General features: G+C 44.8%; 1 protein-coding gene across 1 annotated transcript in view; it reads left to right on the top strand.

Annotated features, from left to right (window-relative positions):
- tcea2 (transcription elongation factor A (SII), 2) overlaps positions 1–24793 on the top strand; it is a 70700-nt gene extending 45907 nt beyond the window's left edge. Inside the window, exons 7-10 of the mRNA XM_075475820.1 lie at positions 17153–17306; positions 21729–21875; positions 21957–22028; positions 24468–24793. Of these exons, the coding sequence (XP_075331935.1) occupies positions 17153–17306; positions 21729–21875; positions 21957–22028; positions 24468–24476 (382 nt within the window). The 3' untranslated portion in view covers positions 24477–24793. The remainder of the gene's footprint in view (positions 1–17152; positions 17307–21728; positions 21876–21956; positions 22029–24467) is intronic.
- The last annotated feature ends 1942 nt before the right edge of the window (positions 24794–26735 follow it).

Here is a 26735-nt window from a genome sequence, read left to right as displayed (position 1 = left end):
TTGGTACACACGTCCACCCTGATGACCTCGTACGTATGTGAAGGGTATTGTGTGTGGGCGGAAAAAAATGGCTCAGTGGCGCCCCCTAGAAATTTTCAAAAACCCCTATGCATTGGGGTTATTGCGTGCTCGTACGTACGCAATGGAAATCGTGCGCGTGGGCAGAGCTGCGCGACTACGGCGTCCAGCGCATGCCCAACGTGCGCACATCCCAACGTACGCACACTCGGTCCCGCTCACAGCTGCTTGCAGCTTTCTAGTTATTATTATTATTTCCGATTCTTTGCAAAAGGTATGCGAAAACTCACGAAATTTTGCGAGCGCCACCTGCCAGTCGACGACATGAAAGAATCTAAACTTTATATTTTTAGGAGTCGCTCATTGGCTCTGTAGCGCCCCCTACGGTGCATAAAAATGGTCCCCTTAATAGGATTAGTTTCGCGTGGGACGACGAAATTCGGCACACTCATTCATCATGCCCAGACGCACCAAAAAGTCTCATGCCATCACGGTGCCACGTACACAGGAAGGCGGCCATTTTGGATGGAAAGTGCGTTTTCGTGCCATTTTTGGCCGATTCCACGCCTTGCATAAGATCGAACTTGTCCTACAGATTTCATGCTACAGACTTCAAACTTGGCCAGGTTACTCTTAAGACATGGGGGGAAAGATTCATGGAGAAACTTTTTCAAACCTCAAAGGGCGTGGCCGTGGCGACGCCTCAAAGTTCGATGACTCGCCATCACTCGCCACAAAAAATGAAGTCGCTTATAACTCCCACCTACATTATTTAATCTGTCCCAAACTTCATTCGGTGAATGCTGGAACCAGCCTGAATGTGTACATATTATCATAGCGACATCCACCTATAGCGCCACCTGCTGGGGGTTGGAAACATCTCTTTTTTTCCACACCTCGCATTTGATCGAACTCGTCCTACAGATTTAATGCTACAGACTTGAAACTTGGCCAGGTTACTCTTAAGACATGGGGGCAAAAATTCATGGAGAAACTTTTTCAAAACTCAAAGGGCGTGGCCGTAGCAAGGCGGTGAAAATCTTGTAATGGCGTTTCTGATTTGAAAGCCTTATCATCATCGCAAAGTCATGAAGCTTGGCACACACGTCCACCCTGTCGACCTCGTACGTATTTAAAGGGTATCGTGTGTGGGCGGAGCAAAATGGCTCAGTGTCGCCCCCTAGAAATTTTCAACAACCCCTCCGCATTGGGGTTATTATGTGCTCGTACGTACGCAGAGGGTATCCTTCGTGTGGGCAGAGCTGCGCAACTACGGCGTCCAGCGCATTCCCCAACGTACGCACATTCCAACGTACGCACACCTCGGTCCCGCTCACAGCTGCTTGCAGCTTTCTAGTTATTATTCTTTCCGATTCTTTGCAAAAGGTGCTGGAAAACTCATGAAATTTTGCGAGCGCCACCTGCCATTCGACGACATGAAAGAATCTAAACTTTATATTTTTGGGAGTCGCTCATTGACTCTGTAGTACCCCCTATGATGCTTAAAAATGGTCCCCTTAATAGGATTAGTTTCGCGTAGGACAACGAAATTCGGTACACTGATTCATCATGCCCAGACGCACAAAAAAGTCTCAGGCCGCCATGGTCCCACGTACACAGGAAGGCGGCCATTTTGGATGGAAAGTGCGTTTTCGTGCCATTTTTGACCGATTCCACGCCTTGCACAAGATCGAACTTGTCCTACAGATTTAATGCTACAGACTTCAAACTTGGCCAGGTTACTCTTAAGACATGGGGGGGAAAGATTCATGGGGAAACTTTTTCAAAACTTAAAGGGCGTGGCCGTGGCGACGCCTCAAAGTTTGATGACTCACCATCACTCGCCATGAAAAATGAAGTCGCTTATAACTTCCACATACATTATCCAATCTGTCCCAAACTTCATACGGTGAATGCTGGACCCAGCCTGAACGCATACATATTATCATAGTATCATCCACCTATAGCGCCACCTTCTGGTGGTTGGAAATGTCTTTTTTTTTTTCACACCTCGGATTTGATCAAACTCCTCCTACATATTTAATGCTACAAACTTCAAACTTGGCCAGATTACTCGTAAGACATGGGGGGAAAGAATCATGGAGAAACTTTTCCAAACTCTGAACGGTGTGGGCGTGGCCAGGCAGTGAAAATCGTGTGATGGCGTTTGTGATTTGAAAGCCTTATCATCATCGTAAGGTCATGAAACTTGGCACACACGTCCACCCTGACGACCTCGTACGTATGGAAAGGGTATCGTGTGTGGGCGGAGCAAAATGGCTCAGTGGCGCCCCCTAGAAATTTTCAAAAACCCCTCAGCATTGGGGTTATGATGTGCTCGTACGTACGCAGAGGGTATCGTGCGTGTGGGCAGAGCTGCAGCTCCAGCGTCCAGCTCCAGCCCCAACGTACGCACACCTCGGTCCCGCTCACAGCTGCTTGCAGCTTTCTAGTTATTATTATTATTTTTCTCCGTTATTCTTATTCTTTGCAAAAGGTACGCGAAAACTCAGGAAATTTTGCGAGCGCCACCTGCCAGTCGACGACATGAAAGAATCTAAACTTTATATTTTTGGGATTCGCTCATTGACTCTGTAGCGCCCCCTATAATGCTTATGAATGGTCCCCTTAACAGGATTCGTTTCGCGTGGGACAACGAAAGTCGGTACACTCATTCTTCATGCCCAGACGCACAAAAAAGTCTCATGCCATCACGGTGCCAAGTCCACAGGAAGGCGGCCATGTTGGATGGAAAGTGAGTTTTCGTGCCACTTTTGACCGATTCCACGCCTTGCACAAGATCGAACTCGTCCTACAGATTTAATACTACAGACTTCAAACTTGGCCAGGTTACTCTTAAGACATGGGGGGTAAAATTCATGGGGAAACTTTTTTAAAACTTAAAGGGCGTGGCCGTGGCGACGCTTCAAAGTTTGATGACTCGCCATCACTCGCCTCAAAAGATTAAGTCGCTTATAACTCCCACATACATTATCCAATCTGTCCCAAACTTCACACGGTGAATGCTGGACCCAGCTTGAACGCGCACATATTATCATAGTGACATCCACCTATAGCGCCACCTGCTGGTGGTTGAAGATGTCTTTTTTTATCCACACCTCGCATTTGATCGAACTCGTCCTACAGATTTAATGCTACAGACTTCAAACTTGGCCAGGTTACTCTTAAGACATGGGGGGAAAGAGTCATGGAGAAACTTTTTCAAACCTCAAAGGGCGTGGCCGTGGCGATGCCTCAAAGTTATGACTTGCCATGAAGAATTAAGTCGCTTATAACTTCCACACACATTATCCAATCTGTCCCAAACTTCATACGTTGACTGCTGGATCCAGCTTGAACGCGCACATATAAAATAGTGACATCCACCTACAGCGCCACCTAATGGTGGTCGGAAACGTCGTTTTTTTTTCACAATTCGTTTTTTTATTGAACTCCTACAGATTTAATGGTAACAGCTCCAAACTTGGCCAGGTTACTCTTAAGACATGGGGGGAAAGAATCATGGGGACTCTTTTTCAAAACTTAAAGGGCGTGGCCGTGGCGACTTCTCAAAGTTCGATGACTCGCCATCACTCGCCACAAAAAATGAAGTCGCTTATAACTTCCACATACATTATCCAATCATTCCCAAACTTCATACGGTGAATGCTGGACCCAGCCTGAACGCGCACATCTAACATAGTGACATCAACCTACAGCGCCACCTGCTGGTGGTCGGAAACGTCTTTTTTTCCCCACACCTCGCATTTGATCGAACTTGTCCGACAGATTTAATGCTACAATCTTCAAACTTGGCCAGGTTGATCTTAAGACATGGGGGGAAAGAATCATGAAGAAACATTTCCAAACTCTGAACTGTGTGGGCGTGGCCAGGCGATGAAAATCATGTGATGGCGTTTGTGTTTTGAAAGCCTTATCATCATCGCAAAGTCATGAAACTTGGCACACACGTCTACCCTCTCGACCTCGTACGTATGTAAAGGGTATTGTGTGTGGGCGGAGCAAAATGGCTCAGTGGCGCCCCCTATAAATTTTCAAAAACCCCTATGCATTGGGGTTATTGTGTGCTCGTACGTACGCAATGGGAATCGTGCGTGTGGGCAGAGCTGCGCGACTACGGCGTCCAGCGCATGCCCAACGTGCGCACATCCCAATGTACGCACACTCGGTCCCGCTCACAGCTGCTTGCAGCTTTCTAGTTATTATTATTTTTCTCCGTTATTCTTTCTTATTCTTTGCAAAAGGTACTCGAAAACTCAGGAAATTTTGCGTGCGCCACCTGCCAGTCGACGACATGAAAGAATCTAAACTTTATATTTTTTGGAGTCGCTCATTGACTCTGTAGCGCCCCCTACGGTGCATAAAAATGGTCCCCTTAATAGGATTAGTTTCGCGTGGGACAACGAAATTCGGTACACTCATTCATCATGCCCAGACGCACAAAAAAGTCTCATGCCGCCATGGTCCCACGCCCACAGGAAGGCGGCCATGTTGGATGGAAAGTGAGTTTGTTGCTTATAACTCCCACACATATTATCCAATCTGTCCCAATCTGTCCCAAACTTCATACGGTGAATGCTGGACCCAGCCTGAACGCGTACATAATATCATAGTGACATCCACCCATAGCGCCACCTGCAGGTGGTTGGAAACATCTTTTTTTTTTCACACCTCGCATTTGATCAAACTCCTCCTACATATTTAATGCAACAACCTTCAAACTTGTCCAGGTTACTCTTAAGACATGGGGGGAAAAAATCATGGAGAAACTTTCTCAAACTCAAAGGGCGTGGCCGTGGCGACGCCTCAAATTTATGACTCGCCATGAAAAATTGAGTCGCTTATAACTTCCACACACATTATCCAATCTGTCCCAAACTTCATAAGTTGATTGCTGGACCCAGCCTGAACGTGCACATATAAAATAGTGACATCCACCTACAGCGCCACCTAATGGTGGTCGGAAACGTCTTTTTTTTTTCACACCTCGCATTTGATCAAACTCCTCCTACATATTTCATGCTAAAATCTTCAAACTTGGCCAGGTTACTCTTAAGCTAGGGGGGAAGAAAACTCTTGAGAAGCTTTTACAAACTCTTAACGGTGTGGGCGTGGCCAGGCGGTGACAATCGTGTGATGGCGTTTGTGATTTGAAAGCCTTATCATCATCGCAACTTAATGAAACTTGGCACACACGTCCACCCTGATGACCTTGTACGTATGTAAAGGGTATCGTGTGTGGGCGGAGCAAAATGGCTCAGTGGCATCCCCTAGAAATTTTCAAAAACCCCTCCGCATTGGGGTTATGATGTGCTCGTACGTACGCAAAGGGTATCATGTGTGTGGGCAGAGCTGCGGCTCCAGCGTCCAGCGCATGCACCAACGTGTGCACATCCCAACGTACGCACATCCCAACGTATGCACACCTCGGTCCCGCTCACAGCTGCTTGCAGCTTTCTAGTTAGGGACCGAGCAGTGAAACTGCAAGGACCCTATTGTATCTGTAAGGTTTATTATTATTAGGGACCGAGCAGTGAAACTGCAAGGACCCTATTGTATCTGTAAGGTTTATTATTATTATTATTATTCTTATTCTTTGCAAAAGGTATGCGAAAACTCAGGAAATTTTGCGAGCGCCACGTGCTAGTCGACGACATGAAAGAATCTAAACATTATATCTTTGGGAGTTGCTCATTGGCTCTGTAGCGCCCCCTATGATGCTTAAAAATGGTGCCCGCAATGGGGTTAGTTTCGCGTAGGACAATGAAATTCGGTACAGTCATTCACCATGCCCAGACGCACAAAAAAGTCTCTTGCCGCCATGGTCCCACGTACACAGGAAGGCGGCCATTTTGGATGGAAAGTGCGTTTTCGTGCCATTTTTGGCCGATTCCACGCCTTGCTTAAGATCAAACTTGTCCTACAGATTTAATGCTACAGACTTCAAACTTGGCCAGGTTACTCTTAAGACATGGGGGGGGGAATTCATGAAGAAACTTTTTCAAAACTTAAAGGGCGTGGGCGTGGCAACTCCTCAAAGTTCGATGACTCGCCATCACTCGCCACAAAAAATGAAGTCGCTTATAACTCCCACATACATTATCCAATCTGTCCCAAACTTCATACGGTGAATGCTGGACCCAGCCTGAACGCGTACATATTATCATAACGACATCCACCTATAGCGCCACCTGCTGGGGGTTGGAAACATCTCTTTTTTTCCACATCTCGCATTTGATCGAACTCGTCCTACAGATTTAATGCTACAAGCTTCAAACTTGGCCAGATTACTCTTAAGACAAGGGGGAAAAGAGTCATGGAGAAACTTTTTCAAACCTCAAAGGGCGTGGCCGTGGCGACGCCTCAAAGTTATGACTCGCCATGAAGAATTAAGTCGCTTATAACTTCCACACTCATTATCCAATCTGTCCCAAACTTCATACGGTGAATGCTGGACCAAGCCTGAACGCGTACATATTATCATAGTGACATCCTCCTATAGCGCCACCTGCTGGTGGTCGGAAATGTCATTTTTTGCCACACCTCACATTTTATAAAACTCCTCCTACAGATTTAATGCTACAAGCTTCAAACTTAACCAGGTTACTCTTAAGACATGGGGGCAAAAATTCATGGAGAAACTTTTCCAAACTCTGAACAATTCGGGCGTGGTCAGGCGGTGAAAATCGTGTGATGGTGTTTGTGATTTGAAAGCCTTATCATCATCACAACGTCATGAAACTTGGCACACACGTCCATCCTGAACACCTCGTACGTATGTGAAGGGTATCGTGTGTGGAAGGAGCAAAGTGGCTCAGTGGCGCCCCCTAGGGTACTTAAAAATGGTCCACACATTGGGGTTAGTTTTGCGTGGGACGACGAAATTCGGTACACTCATTCATCATGCCCAGACGCACAAAAAAGTCTCATGCCGCCATGGTCCCACGTCCACAGGAAGTCGGCCATTTTGGATGGAAAGTGCGTTTTCGTGCCATTTTTGACCGATTCTACACCTTGTATAAGATCGAACTTGTCCTACAGATTTAATGCTACAGACTTCAAACTTGGCCAGGTTACTCTTAATACATGGGGGGAAAAATTCATGGAGAAACTTTTTCAAACCTCAAAGGGCGTGGGCGTGGCGACGCCTCAAAGTTTGATGACTCGCCATCACTCGCCACAACAAATTAAGTTGCTTATAACTCCCACATACATTATCCAATCTGTCCCAAACTTCATACGGTGAATGCTGGACCCAGCCTGAACGCGTACATATTATCATAGTGACATCCACCCATAGCGCCACCTGCTGGTGGTTGGAAACATCTTTTTTTTTCACACCTCGCATTTGATCAAACTCCTCCTACATATTTAATGCTAAAATCTTCAAACTTGGCCAGGTTACTCTTAAGCTAGGGGGGAAGAAAACTCTTGAGAAGCTTTTCCAAACTCTGAACGGTGTGGGCGTGGCCAGGCGGTGACAATCGTGTGATGGCGTTTGTGATTTGAAAGCCTTATCATCATCGCAACTTAATGAAACTTGGCACACAAGTCCACCCTGATGACCTCGTTCGTATGTGAAGGGTATCGTGTGTGGGCTGAGCAAAATGGCTCAGTGGCGCCCCCTAGAAATTTTCAAAAACCTCTCCGCATTGGAGTTATTATGTGCTCGTACGTACGCAGAGGGTATCGTGTGTGTGGGCAGAGCTGCGGCTCCAGCGTCCAGCGCATGCCCCAACGTGCGCACATCCCAACGTACGCACACCTCGGTCCCGCTCACAGCTGCTTGCAGCTTTCTAGTTCTTTCTTTCTTTCTTTCTTTCTTTCTTATTCTTTGCAAAAGGTATGCGAAAACTCAGGAAATTTTGCGAGCGCCACGTGCTAGTCGACGACATGAAAGAATCTAAACATTATATCTTTGGGAGTTGCTCATTGGCTCTGTAGCGCCCCCTACGGTGCTCAAAAATGGTGCCCGCAATGGGGTTAGTTTCGCGTAGGACAATGAAATTCGGTACACTGATTCACCATGCCCAGACGCACAAAAAAGTCTCTTGCCGCCATGGTCCCACATAGACAGGAAGGCGGCCATTTTGGATGGAAAGTGCGTCTTCGTGCCATTTTTGACCGATTCCACGCCTTGCATAAGATTGAACTTGTCCTACAGATTTCATGCTACAGACTTGAAACTTGGCCAGGTTACTCTTAAGACATGGAGGGAAAAATTCATTGGCTAACTTTTTCAAAACTTAAAGGGCGTGGCCGTGGCGACGCCTCAAAGTTTGATGACTCGCCATCACTCGCCACGAAAAATTAAGTCGCTTATAACTTCCACATACATAATCCAATCTTTCCCAAAGTTCAACCGGTGATTGCTGGACCCAGCCTGAACACGCACCTATAAAATAGTGACATCCACCTATAGCGCCACCTGCTGGTGGTTGGAAATGTCTTTTTTTTTCCACACCTCGCATTTTATCAAACTCCTCCTACAGATTTCATGCTACAAGCTTCAAACTTGGCCAGGTTACTCTTAAGACATGGGGGGAAAAAAATCATTGATCAACTTTTTCAAACCTCAAAGGGCGTGGCCGTGGCGACGCCTCAAATTTATGACTCGCCATAAAAAATGAAGTCGCTTATAACTCCCACAAACATTATCCAATCTGTCCCAAACTTCATACGGTGAATGCTGGACCCAGCCTGAATGTGTACATATAAAATAGAGACATCCACCTACAGCGCCACCTGCTGGTGGTTGGAAATTTCTTTTTTTTTTCACACCTCGCATTTGATCAAACTTCTCCTACAGATTTCATGCTACAAGCTTCAAACTTGGCCAGGTTACTCTTAAGACATGGGGGGAAAAAATCATTGGCCAACTTTTTCAAACCTCAAAGGGCGTGGCTGTGGCGACGCCTCAAATTTATGACGCGCCATAAAAAATTAAGTCGCTTATAACTCCCACATACATTATCCAATCTGTCCCAAACTTCATACGGTGAATGCTGGACCCAGCCTGAACGTGCACATATAAAAAAGTGATATCCACCTACAGCGCCACCTAATGGTGGTCGGAAACTTCATTTTTTTCCACACCTCTTATTTGATCAAACTCCTCCTACATATTTGATGCTAAAATCTAAAACTTGGCCAGGTTACTCTTAAGACATGAGGGCAAAACTTCATGGAGAAACTTTTCCAAACTCTGAATGGTGTGGGCGTGGCCAGAGGTGAAAATCGTGTGATGGCGTTTGTAATATGAAAGCCTTATCATCATCGCAAAGTCATGAAACTTGGTACACACGTCCACCCTGACGACCTCGTACGTATGTAAAGGGTATTGTGTGTGGGCGGAGCAAAATGGCTCAGTGGCGCCCCCTAGAAATTTTCAAAAACCCCTATGCATTGGGGTTATTGTGTGCTCGTACGTACGCAATGGGAATCGTGCGTGTGGGAAGAGCTGCGCGACTACGGCGTCCAGCGCATGCCCAACGTGCGCACATCCCAACGTACGCACACTCGGTCCCGCTCACAGCTGCTTGCAGCTTTCTAGTTAGGGACCGAGCAGTGAAACTGCAAGGACCCTATTGTATCTGTAAGGTTTATTATTATTATTATTATTCTTATTCTTTGCAAAAGGTATGCGAAAACTCAGGAAATTTTGCGAGCGCCACGTGCTAGTCGACGACATGAAAGAATCTAAACATTATATCTTTGGGAGTTGCTCATTGGCTCTGTAGCGCCCCCTACGATGCTTAAAAATGGTGCCCGCAATGGGGTTAGTTTCGCGTAGGACAATGAAATTCGGTACACTCATTCACCATGCCCAGACGCACAAAAAAGTCTCTTGCCGCCATGGTCCCACGTACACAGGAAGGCGGCCATTTTGGATGGAAAGTGCGTTTTCGTGCCATTTTTGGCCGATTCCACGCCTTGCTTAAGATCGAACTTGTCCTACAGATTTAATGCTACAGACTTCAAACTTGGCCAGGTTACTCTTAAGACATGGGGGGGGGAATTCATGGAGAAACTTTTTCAAAACTTAAAGGGCGTGGGCGTGGCAACTCCTCAAAGTTCGATGACTCGCCATCACTCGCCACAAAAAATGAAGTCGCTTATAACTCCCACATACATTATCCAATCTGTCCCAAACTTCATACGGTGAATGCTGGACCCAGCCTGAACGCGTACATATTATCATAACGACATCCACCTATAGCGCCACCTGCTGGGGGTTGGAAACATCTCTTTTTTTCCACATCTCGCATTTGATCGAACTCGTCCTACAGATTTAATGCTACAAGCTTCAAACTTGGCCAGATTACTCTTAAGACAAGGGGGAAAAGAGTCATGGAGAAACTTTTTCAAACCTCAAAGGGCGTGGCCGTGGCGACGCCTCAAAGTTATGACTCACCATGAAGAATTAAGTCGCTTATAACTTCCACACTCATTATCCAATCTGTCCCAAACTTCATACGGTGAATGCTGGACCAAGCCTGAACGCGTACATATTATCATAGTGACATCCTCCTATAGCGCCACCTGCTGGTGGTCGGAAATGTCATTTTTTGCCACACCTCACATTTTATAAAACTCCTCCTACAGATTTAATGCTACAAGCTTCAAACTTAGCCAGGTTACTCTTAAGACATGGGGGCAAAAATTCATGGAGAAACTTTTCCAAACTCTGAACAATTCGGGCGTGGTCAGGCGGTGAAAATCGTGTGATGGTGTTTGTGATTTGAAAGCCTTATCATCATCACAACGTCATGAAACTTGGCACACACGTCCATCCTGAACACCTCGTACGTATGTGAAGGGTATCGTGTGTGGAAGGAGCAAAGTGGCTCAGTGGCGCCCCCTAGGGTACTTAAAAATGGTCCACACATTGGGGTTAGTTTTGCGTGGGACGACGAAATTCGGTACACTCATTCATCATGCCCAGACGCACAAAAAAGTCTCATGCCGCCATGGTCCCACGTCCACAGGAAGTCGGCCATTTTGGATGGAAAGTGCGTTTTCGTGCCATTTTTGACCGATTCTACACCTTGTATAAGATCGAACTTGTCCTACAGATTTAATGCTACAGACTTCAAACTTGGCCAGGTTACTCTTAAGACATGGGGGGAAAAATTCATGAAGAAACTTTTTCAAACCTCAAAGGGCGTGGGCGTGGCGACGCCTCAAAGTTTGATGACTCGCCATCACTCGCCACAACAAATTAAGTTGCTTATAACTCCCACATACATTATCCAATCTGTCCCAAACTTCATACGGTGAATGCTGGACCCAGCCTGAACGCGTACATATTATCATAGTGACATCCACCCATAGCGCCACCTGCTGGTGGTTGGAAACATCTTTTTTTTTCACACCTCGCATTTGATCAAACTCCTCCTACATATTTAATGCTAAAATCTTCAAACTTGGCCAGGTTACTCTTAAGCTAGGGGGGAAGAAAACTCTTGAGAAGCTTTTCCAAACTCTGAACGGTGTGGGCGTGGCCAGGCGGTGACAATCGTGTGATGGCGTTTGTGATTTGAAAGCCTTATCATCATCGCAACTTAATGAAACTTGGCACACACGTCCACCCTGATGACCTCGTTCGTATGTGAAGGGTATCGTGTGTGGGCTGAGCAAAATGGCTCAGTGGCGCCCCCTAGAAATTTTCAAAAACCCCTCCGCATTGGAGTTATTATGTGCTCGTACGTACGCAGAGGGTATCGTGTGTGTGGGCAGAGCTGCGGCTCCAGCGTCCAGCGCATGCCCCAACGTGCGCACATCCCAACGTACGCACACCTCGGTCCCGCTCACAGCTGCTTGCAGCTTTCTAGTTATTAGGGACCGAGCAGTGAAACTGCAAGGACCCTATTGTATCTGTAAGGTTTATTATTATTATTATTATTATTCTTTCTTATTCTTTGCAAAAGGTATGCGAAAACTCAGGAAATTTTGCGAGCGCCACGTGCCGGTCGACGACATGAAAGAATCTAAACTTTATATTTTTGGGAGTCGCTCATTGACTCTGTAGCGCCCCCTACGATGCTTAAAAATTGTCCCCGCAATAGGATTAGTTTCGCGTGGGACGACGAAATTCGGTACACTCATTCATCATGCCAAGACGCACAAAAAAGTGTCATGCCGCCATGGTCCCACGTCCACAGGAAGTCGGCCATTTTGGATGGAAAGTGCGTTTTCGTGCCATTTTTGACCGATTCTACACCTTGTATAAGATCGAACTTGTCCTACAGATTTAATGCTACAGACTTCAAACTTGGCCAGGTTACTCTTAAGACATGGGGGGAAAAATTCATGGAGAAACTTTTTCAAACCTCAAAGGGCGTGGGCGTGGCGACGCCTCAAAGTTTGATGACTCGCCATCACTCGCCATCACTCGCCACAACAAATTAAGTTGCTTATAACTCACACATACATTATCCAATCTGTCCCAAACTTCATACGGTGAATGCTGGACCCAGCCTGAACGCGTACATATTATCATAGTGACATCCACCCATAGCGCCACCTGCTGGTGGTTGGAAACATCTTTTTTTTTCACACCTCGCATTTGATCAAACTCTTCCTACATATTTAATGCTAAAATCTTCAAACTTGGCCAGGTTACTCTTAAGCTAGGGGGGAAGAAAACTCTTGAGAAGCTTTTCCAAACTCTGAACGGTGTGGGCGTGGCCAGGCGGTGACAATCGTGTGATGGCGTTTGTCATTTGAAAGCCTTATCATCATCGCAACTTAATGACACTTGGCACACACGTCCACCCTGATGACCTCGTACGTATGTAAAGGGTATCGTGTGTGGGCGGAGCAAAATGGCTCAGTGGCGCCCCCTAGAAATTTTCAAAAACCCCTCCGCATTGGAGTTATTATGTGCTCGTACGTACGCAGAGGGTATCGTGTGTGTGGGCAGAGGTGCGGCTCCAGCGTCCAGCGCATGCCCCAACGTGCGCACATCCCAACGTACGCACACCTCGGTCCCGCTCACAGCTGCTTGCAGCTTTCTAGTTATTTTTTTTTTTTCTCCTCCGTTATTCTTATTCTTTGCAAAAGGTATGCGAAAACTCAGGAAATTTTGCGAGCGCCACCTGCCAGTCGACGACATGAAAGAATCTAAACTTTATATTTTTGGGAGTCGCTCATTGACTCTGTAGCGCCCCCTATAATGCTTAAAAATGGTCCTCTTAATAGGATTAGTTTCGCGTGGGACAACGAAATTCGGTACACTCATTCATCATATCCAGACGCACAAAAAAGTCTCATGCCGCCAATGTGCCACGTCCACAGGAAGGCGGCCATTTTGGATGGAAAGTGCGTTTTCGTGCCATTTTTGACCGATTCCACGCCTTGCATAAGATCGAACTTGTCCTACAGATTTAATGCTACAGACTTGAAACTTGGCCAGGTTACTCTTAAGACATGGGGGGAAAGAATCATGGAGAAACTTTTTCAAACCTCAAAGGGCGTGGCCGTGGCGACGCCTCAAAGTTATGACTCGCCATGAAGAATGAAGTCGCTTATAACTTCCACACATATTATCCAATCTGTCCCAAACTTCATACGGTGAATGCTGGACCCAGCTTGAACGCGCACATATAAAATAGTGACATCCACCTACAGAGCCACTTAATGGTGGTCGGAAACGTCTTTTTTTTTTTTTTTTCACACCTCGCTCTTGATCAAACTCCTCCAACATATTTCATGCTAAAATCTTCAAACTTGGCCAGGTTACTCTTAAGCAAGGGGGGAATAAAACTATTGAGAAACTTTTCCAAACTCTTAACGGTGTGGGCGTTTCCAGGCGGTGAAAATCGTGTGATGGCGTTTGTGATTTGAAAGCCTTATCATCATCGCAAGATCATGAAACTTGCCACACACGTTCACCCTGACGACCTCCTATGTATGTAAAGGGTATCGTATGTGGGCGGAGCAAAATGGCTCAGTGGCGCCACCTAGGAATTTTCAAAAACCCCTTCGCATTGGGGTTATTATGTGCTCGTACGTACGCAGAGGGTATCGTGCGTGTGGGCAGAGAAGTGGCTCCAGCGTCCAGCGCATGCCCCAACGTACGCACATCCCAACGTACGCACACTCGGTCCCGCATACAGCTGCTTGCAGCTTTCTAGTTAAGAATGATTTGTTACTTAAAGATCTGACATTGAGTACTGCGTGTTTGAGACTAGTTATAGTTGAACTAGATGCTGTGTTCTTTCAAGGGATATGGATAAGATTTCTCTGATTGGACAGTCTGATTGTCCCTCTCTTCACTCCATCCTTGGACCTCTGGTTGAGATGGTGTTTACCAACACAGAGGCCCTTAGCGTCCTAGACATCAGCATTGACGCTGTTGGAAATGACAGCTGTGGGCACCGGTGGTGGGTGCCAAGCTGGGGGGGCTTTGGTCAATGGAGTAGGCTGGGGAGGGAGAGGGGCTCGATGGAGCTGCTGAACTGCTGCTGTAGAACTAGAAGCCAAGGAAATACCATCTAGAGTAACTATATAGCTAGATAATCTCTCCCTGAAGCGCTCAGGTCCAAAAGCCCGATTCGCACGGGATAAATATTACCTATGGATCACTGGTAATTCGCAACTACCCCCGCACCTCTGTATTTTTTTGTGGCGCATTCGGACGGGACAAGCAAAAGTCTGTAATTTACTCAAATCACAGACATCATGAGCGGATATTCTGTAATTGTAGTAACTTCCTGTTGTGCCCTTTTGTACCTGGTTGCATTCACAAACACACACGTGTGCATTCACACGGAACTTAAATTACCACAGGACGTCTGTGTTTCACCGAAACACAATAGGTAATTCGCGGCGGAATTATTACCCCACAAATCATGGACATGGCGCATTCGCACAGGACTAAGAACTCAGACATTCTCCGCAATTATTCCGAATTACGGGGGGTCCATAGGTAATACAAGTCCCGTGCGAATCGGGCTAAAGATAACGACTTCAGTTTTGTCTGAATTTAGAAGCAGACAGTTCTGAGTCATCCAGGTCTTTATGTCTTTAAAGCCCGATTCGCACGGGACTTGTATTACCTATGGACCCCCCGTAATTCGGAATAATTGCGGAGAATGTCTGAGTTCTTAGTCCTGTGCGAATCAAAGTTGATCCGTACGCCTCTGGTAGGAGGCTCAGCTGATTCCACATCAGCAACATGATGTGTGAGGACACCATGAGGAATCATCACTGTGTGCCAGCCTTCTATCCATTTTCTATCCCCGCTTAATCTGGGGGGGCTGGAGGCAGGATACACCCTGGGCAGGTTGCCACTTCATTACAGGGCACAGAGAAAAATGAGACTCACTCAGTTTACTCACCAATTAACCCGATGCAAAAACCATGAATGTTTTAGGGCAGAGTACCCGGGGAGAACCCGTGCATACCCGGGGAGAACCCGCGCATACCCGGGGAGAACTCCCGCATACCCGGGGAGAACCCACGCATGCCCAGGGAGAACCCACGCATACCCGGGGAGAACTCCCGCATACCCGGAGAGAGCCCACGCATACCCGGGGAGAACCCGTGCATACCCGGGGAGAACTCCCGCATACCCGGGGAGAACCCACGCATACCCGGGGAGAACTCCCGCATACCCGGAGAGAGCCCACGCATACCCGGGGAGAACCCGCGCACACACGGGGAGAACTCGCGCATACACGGGGAGAGCCCACGCATACCCGGGTAGAACCCGCCCATACACGGGGAGAACTCGTGCATACATGGGGAGAGCCCACGCATACCCGGGGAGAACTTGCGCATACACGGGGAGAACCCACGCATACACGGGGAGAATATGCAAACTGTGCGCAGAAAGTCGGGGTCCCAACCTGGAACTTGCTGTGAAGCGATGGCGCTACCCCAACAGCATCAGGTTACCGAGGTTACCAAGGATACCGAATCTTTTTCCACCTGTGAGACTAAACCAGTGTCTAAAAGAGGCTGACTAAAGTATGTCTGATGCTGTGGACTGTGTGGGAAAGCACGTTGTACATGCAGGTAAACCTGAATTCACATCACAGATGTTGTTTTTAACATTTCTAAAAACAACCCCACTTGAGTGTAGTTCAGTGTGTACATGCAGGAATGATTGAGTCAAAGCACATTATCTAAATGTGTTCTTCTGGTTCTGAAGTCTGTACTATTTCTGCTGGACTAAAAGTTTTCCAAGCATCTGTAAAGTCTTGTTTTGGTTGGACTAACTGAATTTTTTTTAAATGATTTCTGTTGCTGTGTCATGTAAACTTGCCGGCTGGCTCTGATGCGGCTGCCTCAACAGATGGCTGCTGAGCAGAATGCCCTCTCCTCAACATGCTCAGAGAAGGTGTCGTGGTGTAGCCCCAGGCGTCCTTACCAACTCCAATCTGCTCTTACAAACTGCTTTAGCTTTGTATTTCTTGTTGCACCAAGGTGTCTGTAGTTCTATACAATCGCCATCCCTTCTCCCAAAATGGAAAAATGGTTTGGCTTATTGCTGGTCCTCCTAAAATGAAGTGACGGTTGATCTGTACTCGGGCTCCTGTCCATCACTGATACACCCAACAACTGCAGTCGTGCCACAGTAAATATTCAATTGTTTTTCAGTAATAGTGACATTAATGCCATCGGCATATATATATTTTTTTTTAATGAATTGAATGAAAGGTTGTACAGATTAGGCTGAAGTTTCCACACAGGTGGACTCATTTGTGTCCTTGTGATATTATAACTCCTAATATTGATCTTATAAATGCTAAACAATGAAAATTGATTAAGTAATAATTCAAAAAGTTTATTTATTTATTTATTTATTTATTTATTTATTTATTTTTTTTTTTACATTTTTGTCAATGTTTTGTAATAACCCTACATTATTTCTAAATTTGAATATAAAAAAGCAACACTTTTCTACAGTTGTAACTTAACACACTACTAAACGTTGAAGTCCTAACTCTTGCTCCCAGTCAAAGCTCCGGATCACTGAACAAGGCGAGATTCCGAGGACCATGTGCTTTGATTTGAGCTGATTTTGTGCATATCCATGTGTGCTTGTGTGCGTCTGCCCATTCATTCGCCATGTTTTGGCCCTTGACTGTTCATTGTGCTCACAGATCTTCCAGGAGTTTAAGTTGACAGATTTGAAATACAAAAGCCGTCTACGAAGTCGCATCTCGAACCTGAAAGACCAGAAGAATCCAGACCTGCGGCGTAATGTTCTGTGTGGAAACATCTTGCCTCAAAGCATCGCCTGCATGACAGCAGAGGTCAGTTGTGCAGACATTTTGTGTTGCCCTTCTTCAAAGAGCTGTTGGTGAGGTCTTTGGGGGGTTATTTTGCTTTCTGTCTAAGAGAAATTTTATTAAATCGGCTCCGAATCATAACACGTCATCTTAGGCCACTTAAAATTATAGGGGGGAAAGTCTGGAGTAACACTTGGCAACAGTAGAGGGGGCTGCTCCAAGACGAGAGCTGATGATATTACAGTATATATAATATGTTATATTTGGACTCAAAGTTGATTTCAAGATGGTTTGAAAGTCAGAGCACTTTTATTTGTGTAACAGCAACTAACAGCATCTCAGGGTATTAAGTCCTCTTCAGTTGAATTAAAAACAGAAGTCTCCAAACATCCTCCAGCAGTTTGCTCCTGAATCAGGTGCTTCTCAGCTGAAGGTCAGAGCCTAAAAGAGGATTGGAGTCCACCCACTCTTAAGTAAGTTTTTAATAGTGCAGGCAGACTAACATTTCAACACAGCCGTGTCTTCACCAGAGGACACGTCACAAATGTTCTGTTTGAATAAGGGAGGTCCTCTTTTATTCCTCCTCAGACCTGATGTGTGGAAGCCCTGATCTTCTTCCCTGTAGCAGTCCTCATAAGAATCAGTTTCTTCACATTTCACAGTCTAACGCTCATCTGAAGGATTTGAAGAAGTGATAGGCTAACTGTTGTCTCTCTCTCCATAGTTCAGTTGTTCTTTCCAATAGAAACTTTATAGCCAACAGGAAGACACCGTTGGGAATGTTAGATAGGATTTTAAAAAGAAGGCAGTCAGGTCAGCCACATTATCTGACATGAGTGAGCTCCCAGTAGCACCTGATCCTATGGAAATGCTCACCGGAGCAACATTTTTTACACTGAATGTTAATATAATGCTGAATCCTTTTTTTTTTTTTTCTAGTCAATCCAAAGGATCAAAAATTTGATCTTCAGCTGCATTTCCTTCCTAGTTGAGAACTTTACCTGTTGAACCGAACTGTTCATCTGGCTTTTCTGTTGAATGAAAGCTGTACTGTACGGCTTCCACATGTAGGAAAGGAGCTGTTTGAAATACAAATGGGACTCATTCCATCCTCTTATAGAAGATAACTTGTATAAGAATGAAAATGTACATCACATGTTCCACACGCCAGGGGGAGCCATGGCAGCACCTGACCTGTCCTGACCAAGGCCCCATCCATCCTACAGGGTTGGGATGTCATGTGACATGGTGGTGCTTTGCAGTGCAGGGTTGTGATGTCATGTGACATGGTGGTGCTTTGCAGTGCAGGGTTGTGATGTCATGTGACATGGTGGTGCTTTGCAGTGCAGGGTTGGCTGTAGCTCAGGAGGAGGCTGAGCAGGACTCAGCAACACACTTAACCCCACTTTCACCAATGTGTGAATGTGAATAGAGAAAAACTGTGTAGACTAAAAAGTGATGTGAATGTGGTTTGTAGTGTTGAATTGCATTTAAAAGTTGGACAATCTTTCGAAGCAGCATATATTTCCGGACCATGTGCAGCACTGAATAAAGCACAGCTTTTCTTTAAGGTTTAGCCGAGCCACCCTCCAAAGGAATCTCATTTCAGCTGCTTTTATCTGGGATCTCATTCTTTTGAAAACCCCCCAAATCTTGGGTTGGAACGAAGATTAGAAAGCTTTGCCTTTCGGCTCCGCCACTTCTTTACCAAAATGGATGGCAACAGTGCCGTCATTACTGCTGACAAAGCCCCGCTCCTTCTGTTCATCTCTTGCTCCGACTTGAACCTGAGATACCTAAACTTCTCTGTTTGAGGCAGAGGCTTATCCCGGGAGAGCTTTATCCTTTTCAGTTTTACAACCATGGCCTCAGAGGCAGACTTTCATTCTGGCTGCGAACCATTCTAATACACACCAAGGGTCATTGCCTCAAGAAGCCAACAGAGCTACATTATCTGCTAAAATCTTTCCTGAGGCTTCCCAAACCAGACACCCAGCCTTGAAATCCTGTCCACGAATGTCGAAACTCACACCGTAAACGAGCTTGACCTTGTGCCAAGGAAGCAGACACAGATCCTTCTTTGGTTATACAGGGACCTTATAGCCCCCCCAAAAGTGAATATGGTACCCTGTACTTCTGCAGCAACCCCCACAGAGTCTTTCGGGGGACATGGTCATCAAAGATCTTGATGAACCAGGATGTCAGTCTTTCGACATTTAGTGCTGATTCTCTGACAGAGTTTGGAACTAAGTTGAGAGCTTTTTACCTATTCTTTCATGCACGCTCCTTTTATACCCAATCCTGACACCCTCTCCTGCCACCAATTATTCTGTTGGTTATAGAACCTTCCAGAATGCTGTTACATGGTATATTCTATAGACATGGTCTTTCTTTACCTTTCTTTCAACATTTTAAAAATGTGCCATTGGCATCAAATTTCTAGATATAATGAAGTTTGTCAGTAATTGTCTTTTTTTTTTTTTTTTAATGGTTGGTTAATGGCAATGTTCCCTCTAATTTTTCATGTGTCTGGGCAAACACACAAGCTCTCTGAGCACACTGAGGACCACTGTGAGCAACATCAGATGTGCACGCTGTGGCCACACACCAGTATCACACCTGTTCAAAACCTTGGATCATAGCCAGTTACATGGCTTATTAAAAGAATCAAATCCCAGCAGTAATTTTCATTAGTTTACTTTTAATATAAGTGATTTGGCCCACTTAAAAAAGAAAAAGACAAAAATCTTGTTGTTCACTAGATGTATAGTATGTTATATGTGAGAGTCATGCTTTGGCCATGGGAAGAGTCATGCTTGCAGCCTGCATGTTTTGCAGAGTAGACCTTTTTCACTTGAAAAAGAAAAAAATATCAGCCAGTTTTACCGCTTGTTCTTCTGTTTCTTCCGTTTTCCATCCTAAAAGAACCGCATTTCTTTTTTACTTTGGCTTGGTGAGTGGATGTGTCGCTGGCGCTGCGGGGTTGCGTCTCTTAACTCCGCCGCACTGTTGTTAGCTAGCTAACCTGCACGGCGCGTATGGGCAGGGCACATATGCAAGCACTATCAATGCTCTGATTGGCTGCATAGCGTAAGTAAACTCGTATCATTGGCTGAACACCTGTCACTCATTGCGTTACATTGAAAAATGGTACAGAAAAACATTACGCCTGGTATTAGATATTAATTAAAACGTTTATGGTGAATTTTATTTTATACACTGCATAGATTTTCTTGTGCGCTGAGAATGTGCGAGCAGTGCGCGATTGCGCAGGCGCGCAGCTTAGAGGGAACATTGGTTAATGGTTGAAAAAAATTCCAGATATAAGTTTAACCTTTCGGAGTCTGAAATATAAATGTCCCTTACTGCTATATCTCTTTCTAATCAACATTTTAAGGCCCTTCATGTAACCTGATGCCACGTTGCATTGAAAGCACTAACCGACGATCCGTTCCAGAAGTCTGTTCTAACCTTACGAACCGATAATAAGCTCAGTAAATCTCAAAACCCACCGCATACACAACAAATGTTGTTTCCACAAAAAAAAAACTCTGTAAATTGATGTAAAACTTATTTCTGTGCATGATTCAGTTGCTGAACAATCAATACAAAGCGTGATGCAAGCGCAGGCTCCTAAGAGTTAAATAGCATTTTAGGAGATTTTCTAACTTGTCTGGAAATGCGGTTTACATAATTGTTGTATATTAAAAAAGGATGTACACTATCCATGGAAATCAATCAATGTCACAAACACACAGCCAATTTTTCATCTGCTGAAAACAGCACATCACACCAACAATACCTCAGCCATGCACAACATGCTCAGACACATTATGATTAGGGATGGGAATTGATAAGATTTTTACGATTCCAATTCCATTTTCGATTCTGCTTAACGATTCGGTTCTTTATCGGTTCCCTTATCGATTCTCATTTGGAGAAAAAGGACAACAAACCGGTCGATTAGCATCAACTTTGTTTAGTTTAGAAGTAACATGAGTCATGACCTTACAAACCCAACAACGGTGAGGTCCACATTGGTCTATCATGGCCTGGGTAATTTAACTCTTCCTGCTCTGGTGAAAGGAGAAGCTGGAGGTAGAGGTGAACTGGGGGTAGTACCACCAGCCTCTGGCTCTGAGCCAGTCAGGCTCTGTCTCTCATGATTTCATCTAAATGTAATGCCTGAGAAGGCATTCATTTAACCTTAACCGTTAACAGCAGGTTTTACAATCAGGCAAATGGCGCTAACATGATAGGCAGTGTTTGTTAGTTAGTTAGTTACCTGCAGTGTTAGCCGAGGACATGCTAACGTTGCTAACGTTGCTGGGTTCAGATTCACCAACGTTAATCATTCATTCATAGTTATGGCATGTTGGTAGTTGGCATGATGATATCACGAAGATTCAAAGAAATGATCAGAAGTTTGGGTTTGTGTGAATCCAGGAGATGGCGAGTGCAGAGCTGAAACAGATGAGAGAGGCTCTGACCAAAGAGTCCATCAGAGAGCATCAGCTGTCCAAGGTGGGAGGAACAGAGACGGACATGTTCATCTGCAGCAAGTGCCGTGGAAAGAACTGTACATACACACAGGTATGGCCTCACAAATGCTGGCAAACCGGATTCCCTCACTGTTTTCTGCTCTGATTTATTTAAATTTTCTTTGTGTTCCAGGTGCAGACCCGCAGCGCTGATGAGCCCATGACAACTTTTGTTTTGTGCAACGGCTGCGGAAACAGATGGAAGGTGAGGAAATATCTGTGAGAAACTGATGCATATCTAACCAGTGTTCAGGCTAAATGTAAACGTGCGATGATGACAGCAGTCTTTGTGTAGCATTCTTCCTATAATACAAGGTCCTCAGAAATAAAGTGAAAAAAGAAGAAGTTTTCCCATAATAAGGCAAAGAGAATCTAATGAAAATGTGAAAACTCCACAGTAAGTGGGTTGAACACTGCATTTAGTCCCATGTTAAGGGACCTTTTGGGGGGGAAAAAAGTGAAGTTGTGCCACAAGATGGCGGCAGAGAGTGGACTCCGGTTCCCCTGGAACTCAGCTTCTCTTCTCACCTTTAGTTTTCACTCTTGCTTTGATTTATTTTCCTTTTTCGTGTCCTTTTGCTTGTTTTTTTTTACACCCTCCTCTACTGTATCAACTCTTCCACCTTTCGTCTCCATTTGAGTTCATCCTTCCGTTCCTGTAGGATTTCCCAGTTCTTCCTCCCGCCCTTATTTAGCTCCTGGCCTGGCTCTCGGTGGGGGCGACGTGTCTAATTTGAGTGGTGGTTTGTGGGAGGTCTGTTTTGTTGCTTCTTCATAGATAAAACCAGAAAACCTATTCTCGTTTTTTGAAACTCAAAGTTTAACTTGAATCTAAAGTTGTATATAATTCTGGGAGGAAGGCCAGACAATTTTATTTATAGAGCACAATTCGTACACAAGGTAAAAGGGGGGTGACGGTTGATTGGCGTGTCAGAATCCAATAGAAGTAACTCTCATCATTACTTCTATTGGTCAGACATTTCCTCTTGCTACACCCTCTACAATGGACTAAAAGATTTAGTTTTTTTCCCAAACATTCTATTTTAGTGGGTGCAATGGGGTCATGAGGAGGTTTTCAGACAATATGATAAAAAATGCTCCAGAAAACATCACAGACCCCACCTTTAAATGAGAAACTTTTACGAACAGTGAATCACAACTATAATTGTATCCAGGTTATTAATTTAAGGAATAATTCTGCTGGAGCCAGAACAACTGCGTAAAAAACCCTTTTTACTACTTTGTTTCTTTACTTTCCAACTTCACATGGTCAGTTTAAAAAAAGCTTTGTTCAGTTCAGAGTTCACTGAAAACAGAAACGCCATTCCACTTTGGTCATCAGCTGTTTAAATTCTGCCATTTTCTGACAGACTTTGTGCTGCAGGCTTAAAAAAAGCTTCAGAGAATAGGCAAGGCATCTTTATTTATATAGCACATTTCATACCACAGGCAACTCAATAACAGATTTTTAGTAGCACGTTTCACACAGTGTTCATTAATGCAGCTTTTTAAGCTTTGTAAAAATGTACAAAAATTGAGCCCGCACTACAGCACACTTGGCCTGGCATGTAGAGCTCTGTAGTCATGCTATCCCTCATTGAAATCCTTTTAATTTAATTGTATGCAAGTGTATCTATTTATAGTTATGTAACCTTACCGATAAGTCATTGTCACTACTCTTGTTTCTTTTTCTCAATAAAAAGATTAAAAAAAAAAAAAAAAAAAAGTATAAAAATATCCGCATGTATAGCATCGACATATAGTGGCATGGATGTGCTGGTGCTCCGCTGGATACACCAACATACAGCAGCGTGCTAACCAAGGCGGGGAAGAGGACCGCTAACTGTGTTCTCATGTGGAGGGGAAATGAACGGCGCCCCTCCAGGATAAGGCTGATGAGCGCATGCAAAGATCACCACGGGGGTCCACGGGGGTCCTTAAGGGCGGTTTATGGTCGGAAACCAGGTCGTCTGCGTGTGTGTCGCAGTTAACGCAGACATGCCCCCCCCCCCCCCCCTTACGCAGAGACTCTGGTGCACCTCCCCAAAATTGTAACTCACCGCAGACAGTGCCGCAGATATCGCCGCAGGGAGGAGAGAAAGGAGGCCTCTGATTGGTCAACTCTACATCCGCTCTACACTATGCGTATTTCCGGTTTGCTAACCGGTTAATGGTGACGCTAACCGTGCTAACCGTGCTAACCGTGCTAACCGTGACGCTTCTTTCGCCTCTCTGCCAGCTCCTGTAGTAGCAATATTTCTTCTATTTCTAGATCGATCAGCTGCATGTCAATCAAAGTGCGCATTCGTCCAGTCGCCATTGTTGTTGAATGACCTCCGTAACCGGAAGAGAAACACGCCACCCACCACACCCATAATCCTAGCTTGTTCGTGATTGTCCCTCTTGCGTTGTGGTGTGGAATTAACATAGCGCAGACCGCGCTTCAAAATTGGGCATAAATCAAAAATAACTGCGTCGTGTCTGCGACAAGCTCACTGCGACACACTGCTGTGAGAGTATACACGGCCCTTTAGACTGCAGGCTTTCCTTCATTTCAAACATTTCCACGTGGCTGCAGCTGCAGGTTGATTTTGAACTCCATGTAACCCAGACAGAGTTTAATTACTCTTTCTTTTTCTTTCAGTTCTGTTGAAGAGGACCCACATGTACATTACTCCCGTCTAAAAGTTCATTTGGATTTAAGAATATTATTTTATTCTGTAGATTTTCTTTTTATAAGTAATATTAACTAACTGTAATATATTTAGATGAAAATAGGCAAGTTCATGTTGACTAATGGTTTCATTTGGTTTGTATGGAGCACTTGTTGTTTATTTTCTGAGGCAGATGAAGCTTTGAGCCACACTGAAATCCCAGTTGGACCTTTTGCAGACAGTACATGTGCTTTTGTTTGCAATATTGTGCTGCAACATATTTCTCCATGCATTAAAGTTGCTCTTGGATTAAGAAAAAAACCCAAAAAGAATGTGAGTTTCTTGTGTTATTCATGCTGGTTTTAATGCAAATTGTTCTGGTAGAAAGTTAGTCAATGATTTATTTTTTAATGTTAGCATCATTGCACGATAAGAAGCACCTACTTTAACCCATTGAGGCCAGGAAAGCATTGCCGCATTTCTACCTTTAAAGCCGGGGGCGCTGTTGCGTTATTCTACCATTAAAGGTAGGGTGGGAGATCCTGGATTTTGAGTCCAGCGAAGCTGCATTTTGAAAATACACAGGTAAAAAGTCCCAACCCTTATCTTCACTTTCCCCCCGAAGGCACGCCTCTAGAGTACATGAACGCGCACGAGCACGAAGGTGCACGAGCGCTGTTCTGACAGCAAGCATCGATCGTTGCCGTATTTAGTATTTAGTATATGCTAACTATACGTTTAATAATGCTAGGTGCTAGCCAAGCTGGCTCTAGTTTAGCTTCCTGCCAAGCTTCTGGACGCGTAATTCGTTCACGGAGCAGGGTACGCGCACAGGGGGGGGAGGAGGGGGAGGGAGGAGCAGATTACAGTTTGATAGACGGCATCAGAATCCAATCATCGTTAACGGTCCGTTCAGTATGATTAGATACTGTTTTTCCTAGATTGTACGTTCTAGAGGCCACTAAAACTTTTCATATTTGTGTCAAAACTTTTAATTAATTGGTTGCAATGGGGGTGTGAAGAGTATTTCAAGCAATATGTAAAAAAATGTTCCAGAAAAAGAACCCCTACCCCACCATTAAGGCCGGGAAAGCGTACACGTCTTCTTTCCTGTATAAGGGTTGTTTTGCACCAATTATTGACCTCTGCACCAATGAAATGCATTATAATAGACACGTGAGAGTGTCTTCATGTTCCTCGTGCCATTGTTTTGAAGTTAAGTAAGTTACATCGAACAAGACATTTCAGACGGTAGCGATTGTGAGGAGTTTCTTGGCTTTGATGATGCTGATGAACGTGCTGACCCAATTGATCGAGATTTATGGCTAGCACATATGTTTGAAGATGACGAGGATGATTTTGAAGGGTTTGAATGTGAGTGGAAGACTGACAATTACCACCGTAATCGACGGAGAGATTTCAACCGCACACCAGGGGTGAAAGTTGATTTACCTGCAGATGCCACACCGTTATTTTATTTTATAACTGTTTTCTAATTGAAAATAGTGCTGTTCCAGCACTTTACTTTTTACATTTTCTATTTTCGTGAAGGTGTATGTAAATAAACTCAATTTCCAAAGAAAGCCACAGGTGTAAGTTCTCAAATACTTTTTGAATTTTGTTTCCATCTCCTACAGAGGCTGAGAAATCAATAGTAGGCGTTGACACAATTGCTGAATTTCCAGAAAAACTTCAGGTTTTAGGGGGTCTTTCTGAAATTGCCCATAGGTTTTACAGGCAAACAGCAAAAAAGATAGATTTCAGTTGATGCATGGAAAGGTTTTTGGTATGGGCTGCTGCACATATAACAGCAGCTATCAGCAGAAACAGCACTGTCAATCAGTTAAAAATCTGACACTCATCAAGTGCTGTTGAACTGTCACAATAACTCTTAGTTGGAGGAGTGTTTAGCTAACCACATTTACTCACAGTGACGTCGGTGGTTTGGAGCCCGTTGACAGAGCTGATGAAAAGTGGTGAGAAGGAAAAGCAGAGAAAGGTCCTGCAGTGTTTGTTGTGGAAACAGAGCTCAGCTCTTCCCATACATGAGCATGGGGGGGGGCTTTCCCTGTGATATAAAACTGTCTGTTACCTCGATGGAAAACCAACTGAAGTCCAGCAGTGCAGAGGGGCGGCACAGAGGAAAAGGCAACTTACAAATTTAAAAAATGATAGTTGTTAGCATGCTGACCTGTCAGATTAAGCTAACCATTGGGACTATAAATCTACCCGACAAATCCATCCATAAACTGCAACCT

Source organism: Odontesthes bonariensis, chromosome 10 (assembly GCF_027942865.1).
Source record: "Odontesthes bonariensis isolate fOdoBon6 chromosome 10, fOdoBon6.hap1, whole genome shotgun sequence".
NCBI classification, from domain to species: Eukaryota; Metazoa; Chordata; class Actinopteri; order Atheriniformes; family Atherinopsidae; genus Odontesthes; species Odontesthes bonariensis.
Note: the sequence above shows the minus strand (reverse complement) of the source record. Positions and strands in the feature narration are given on the sequence as shown.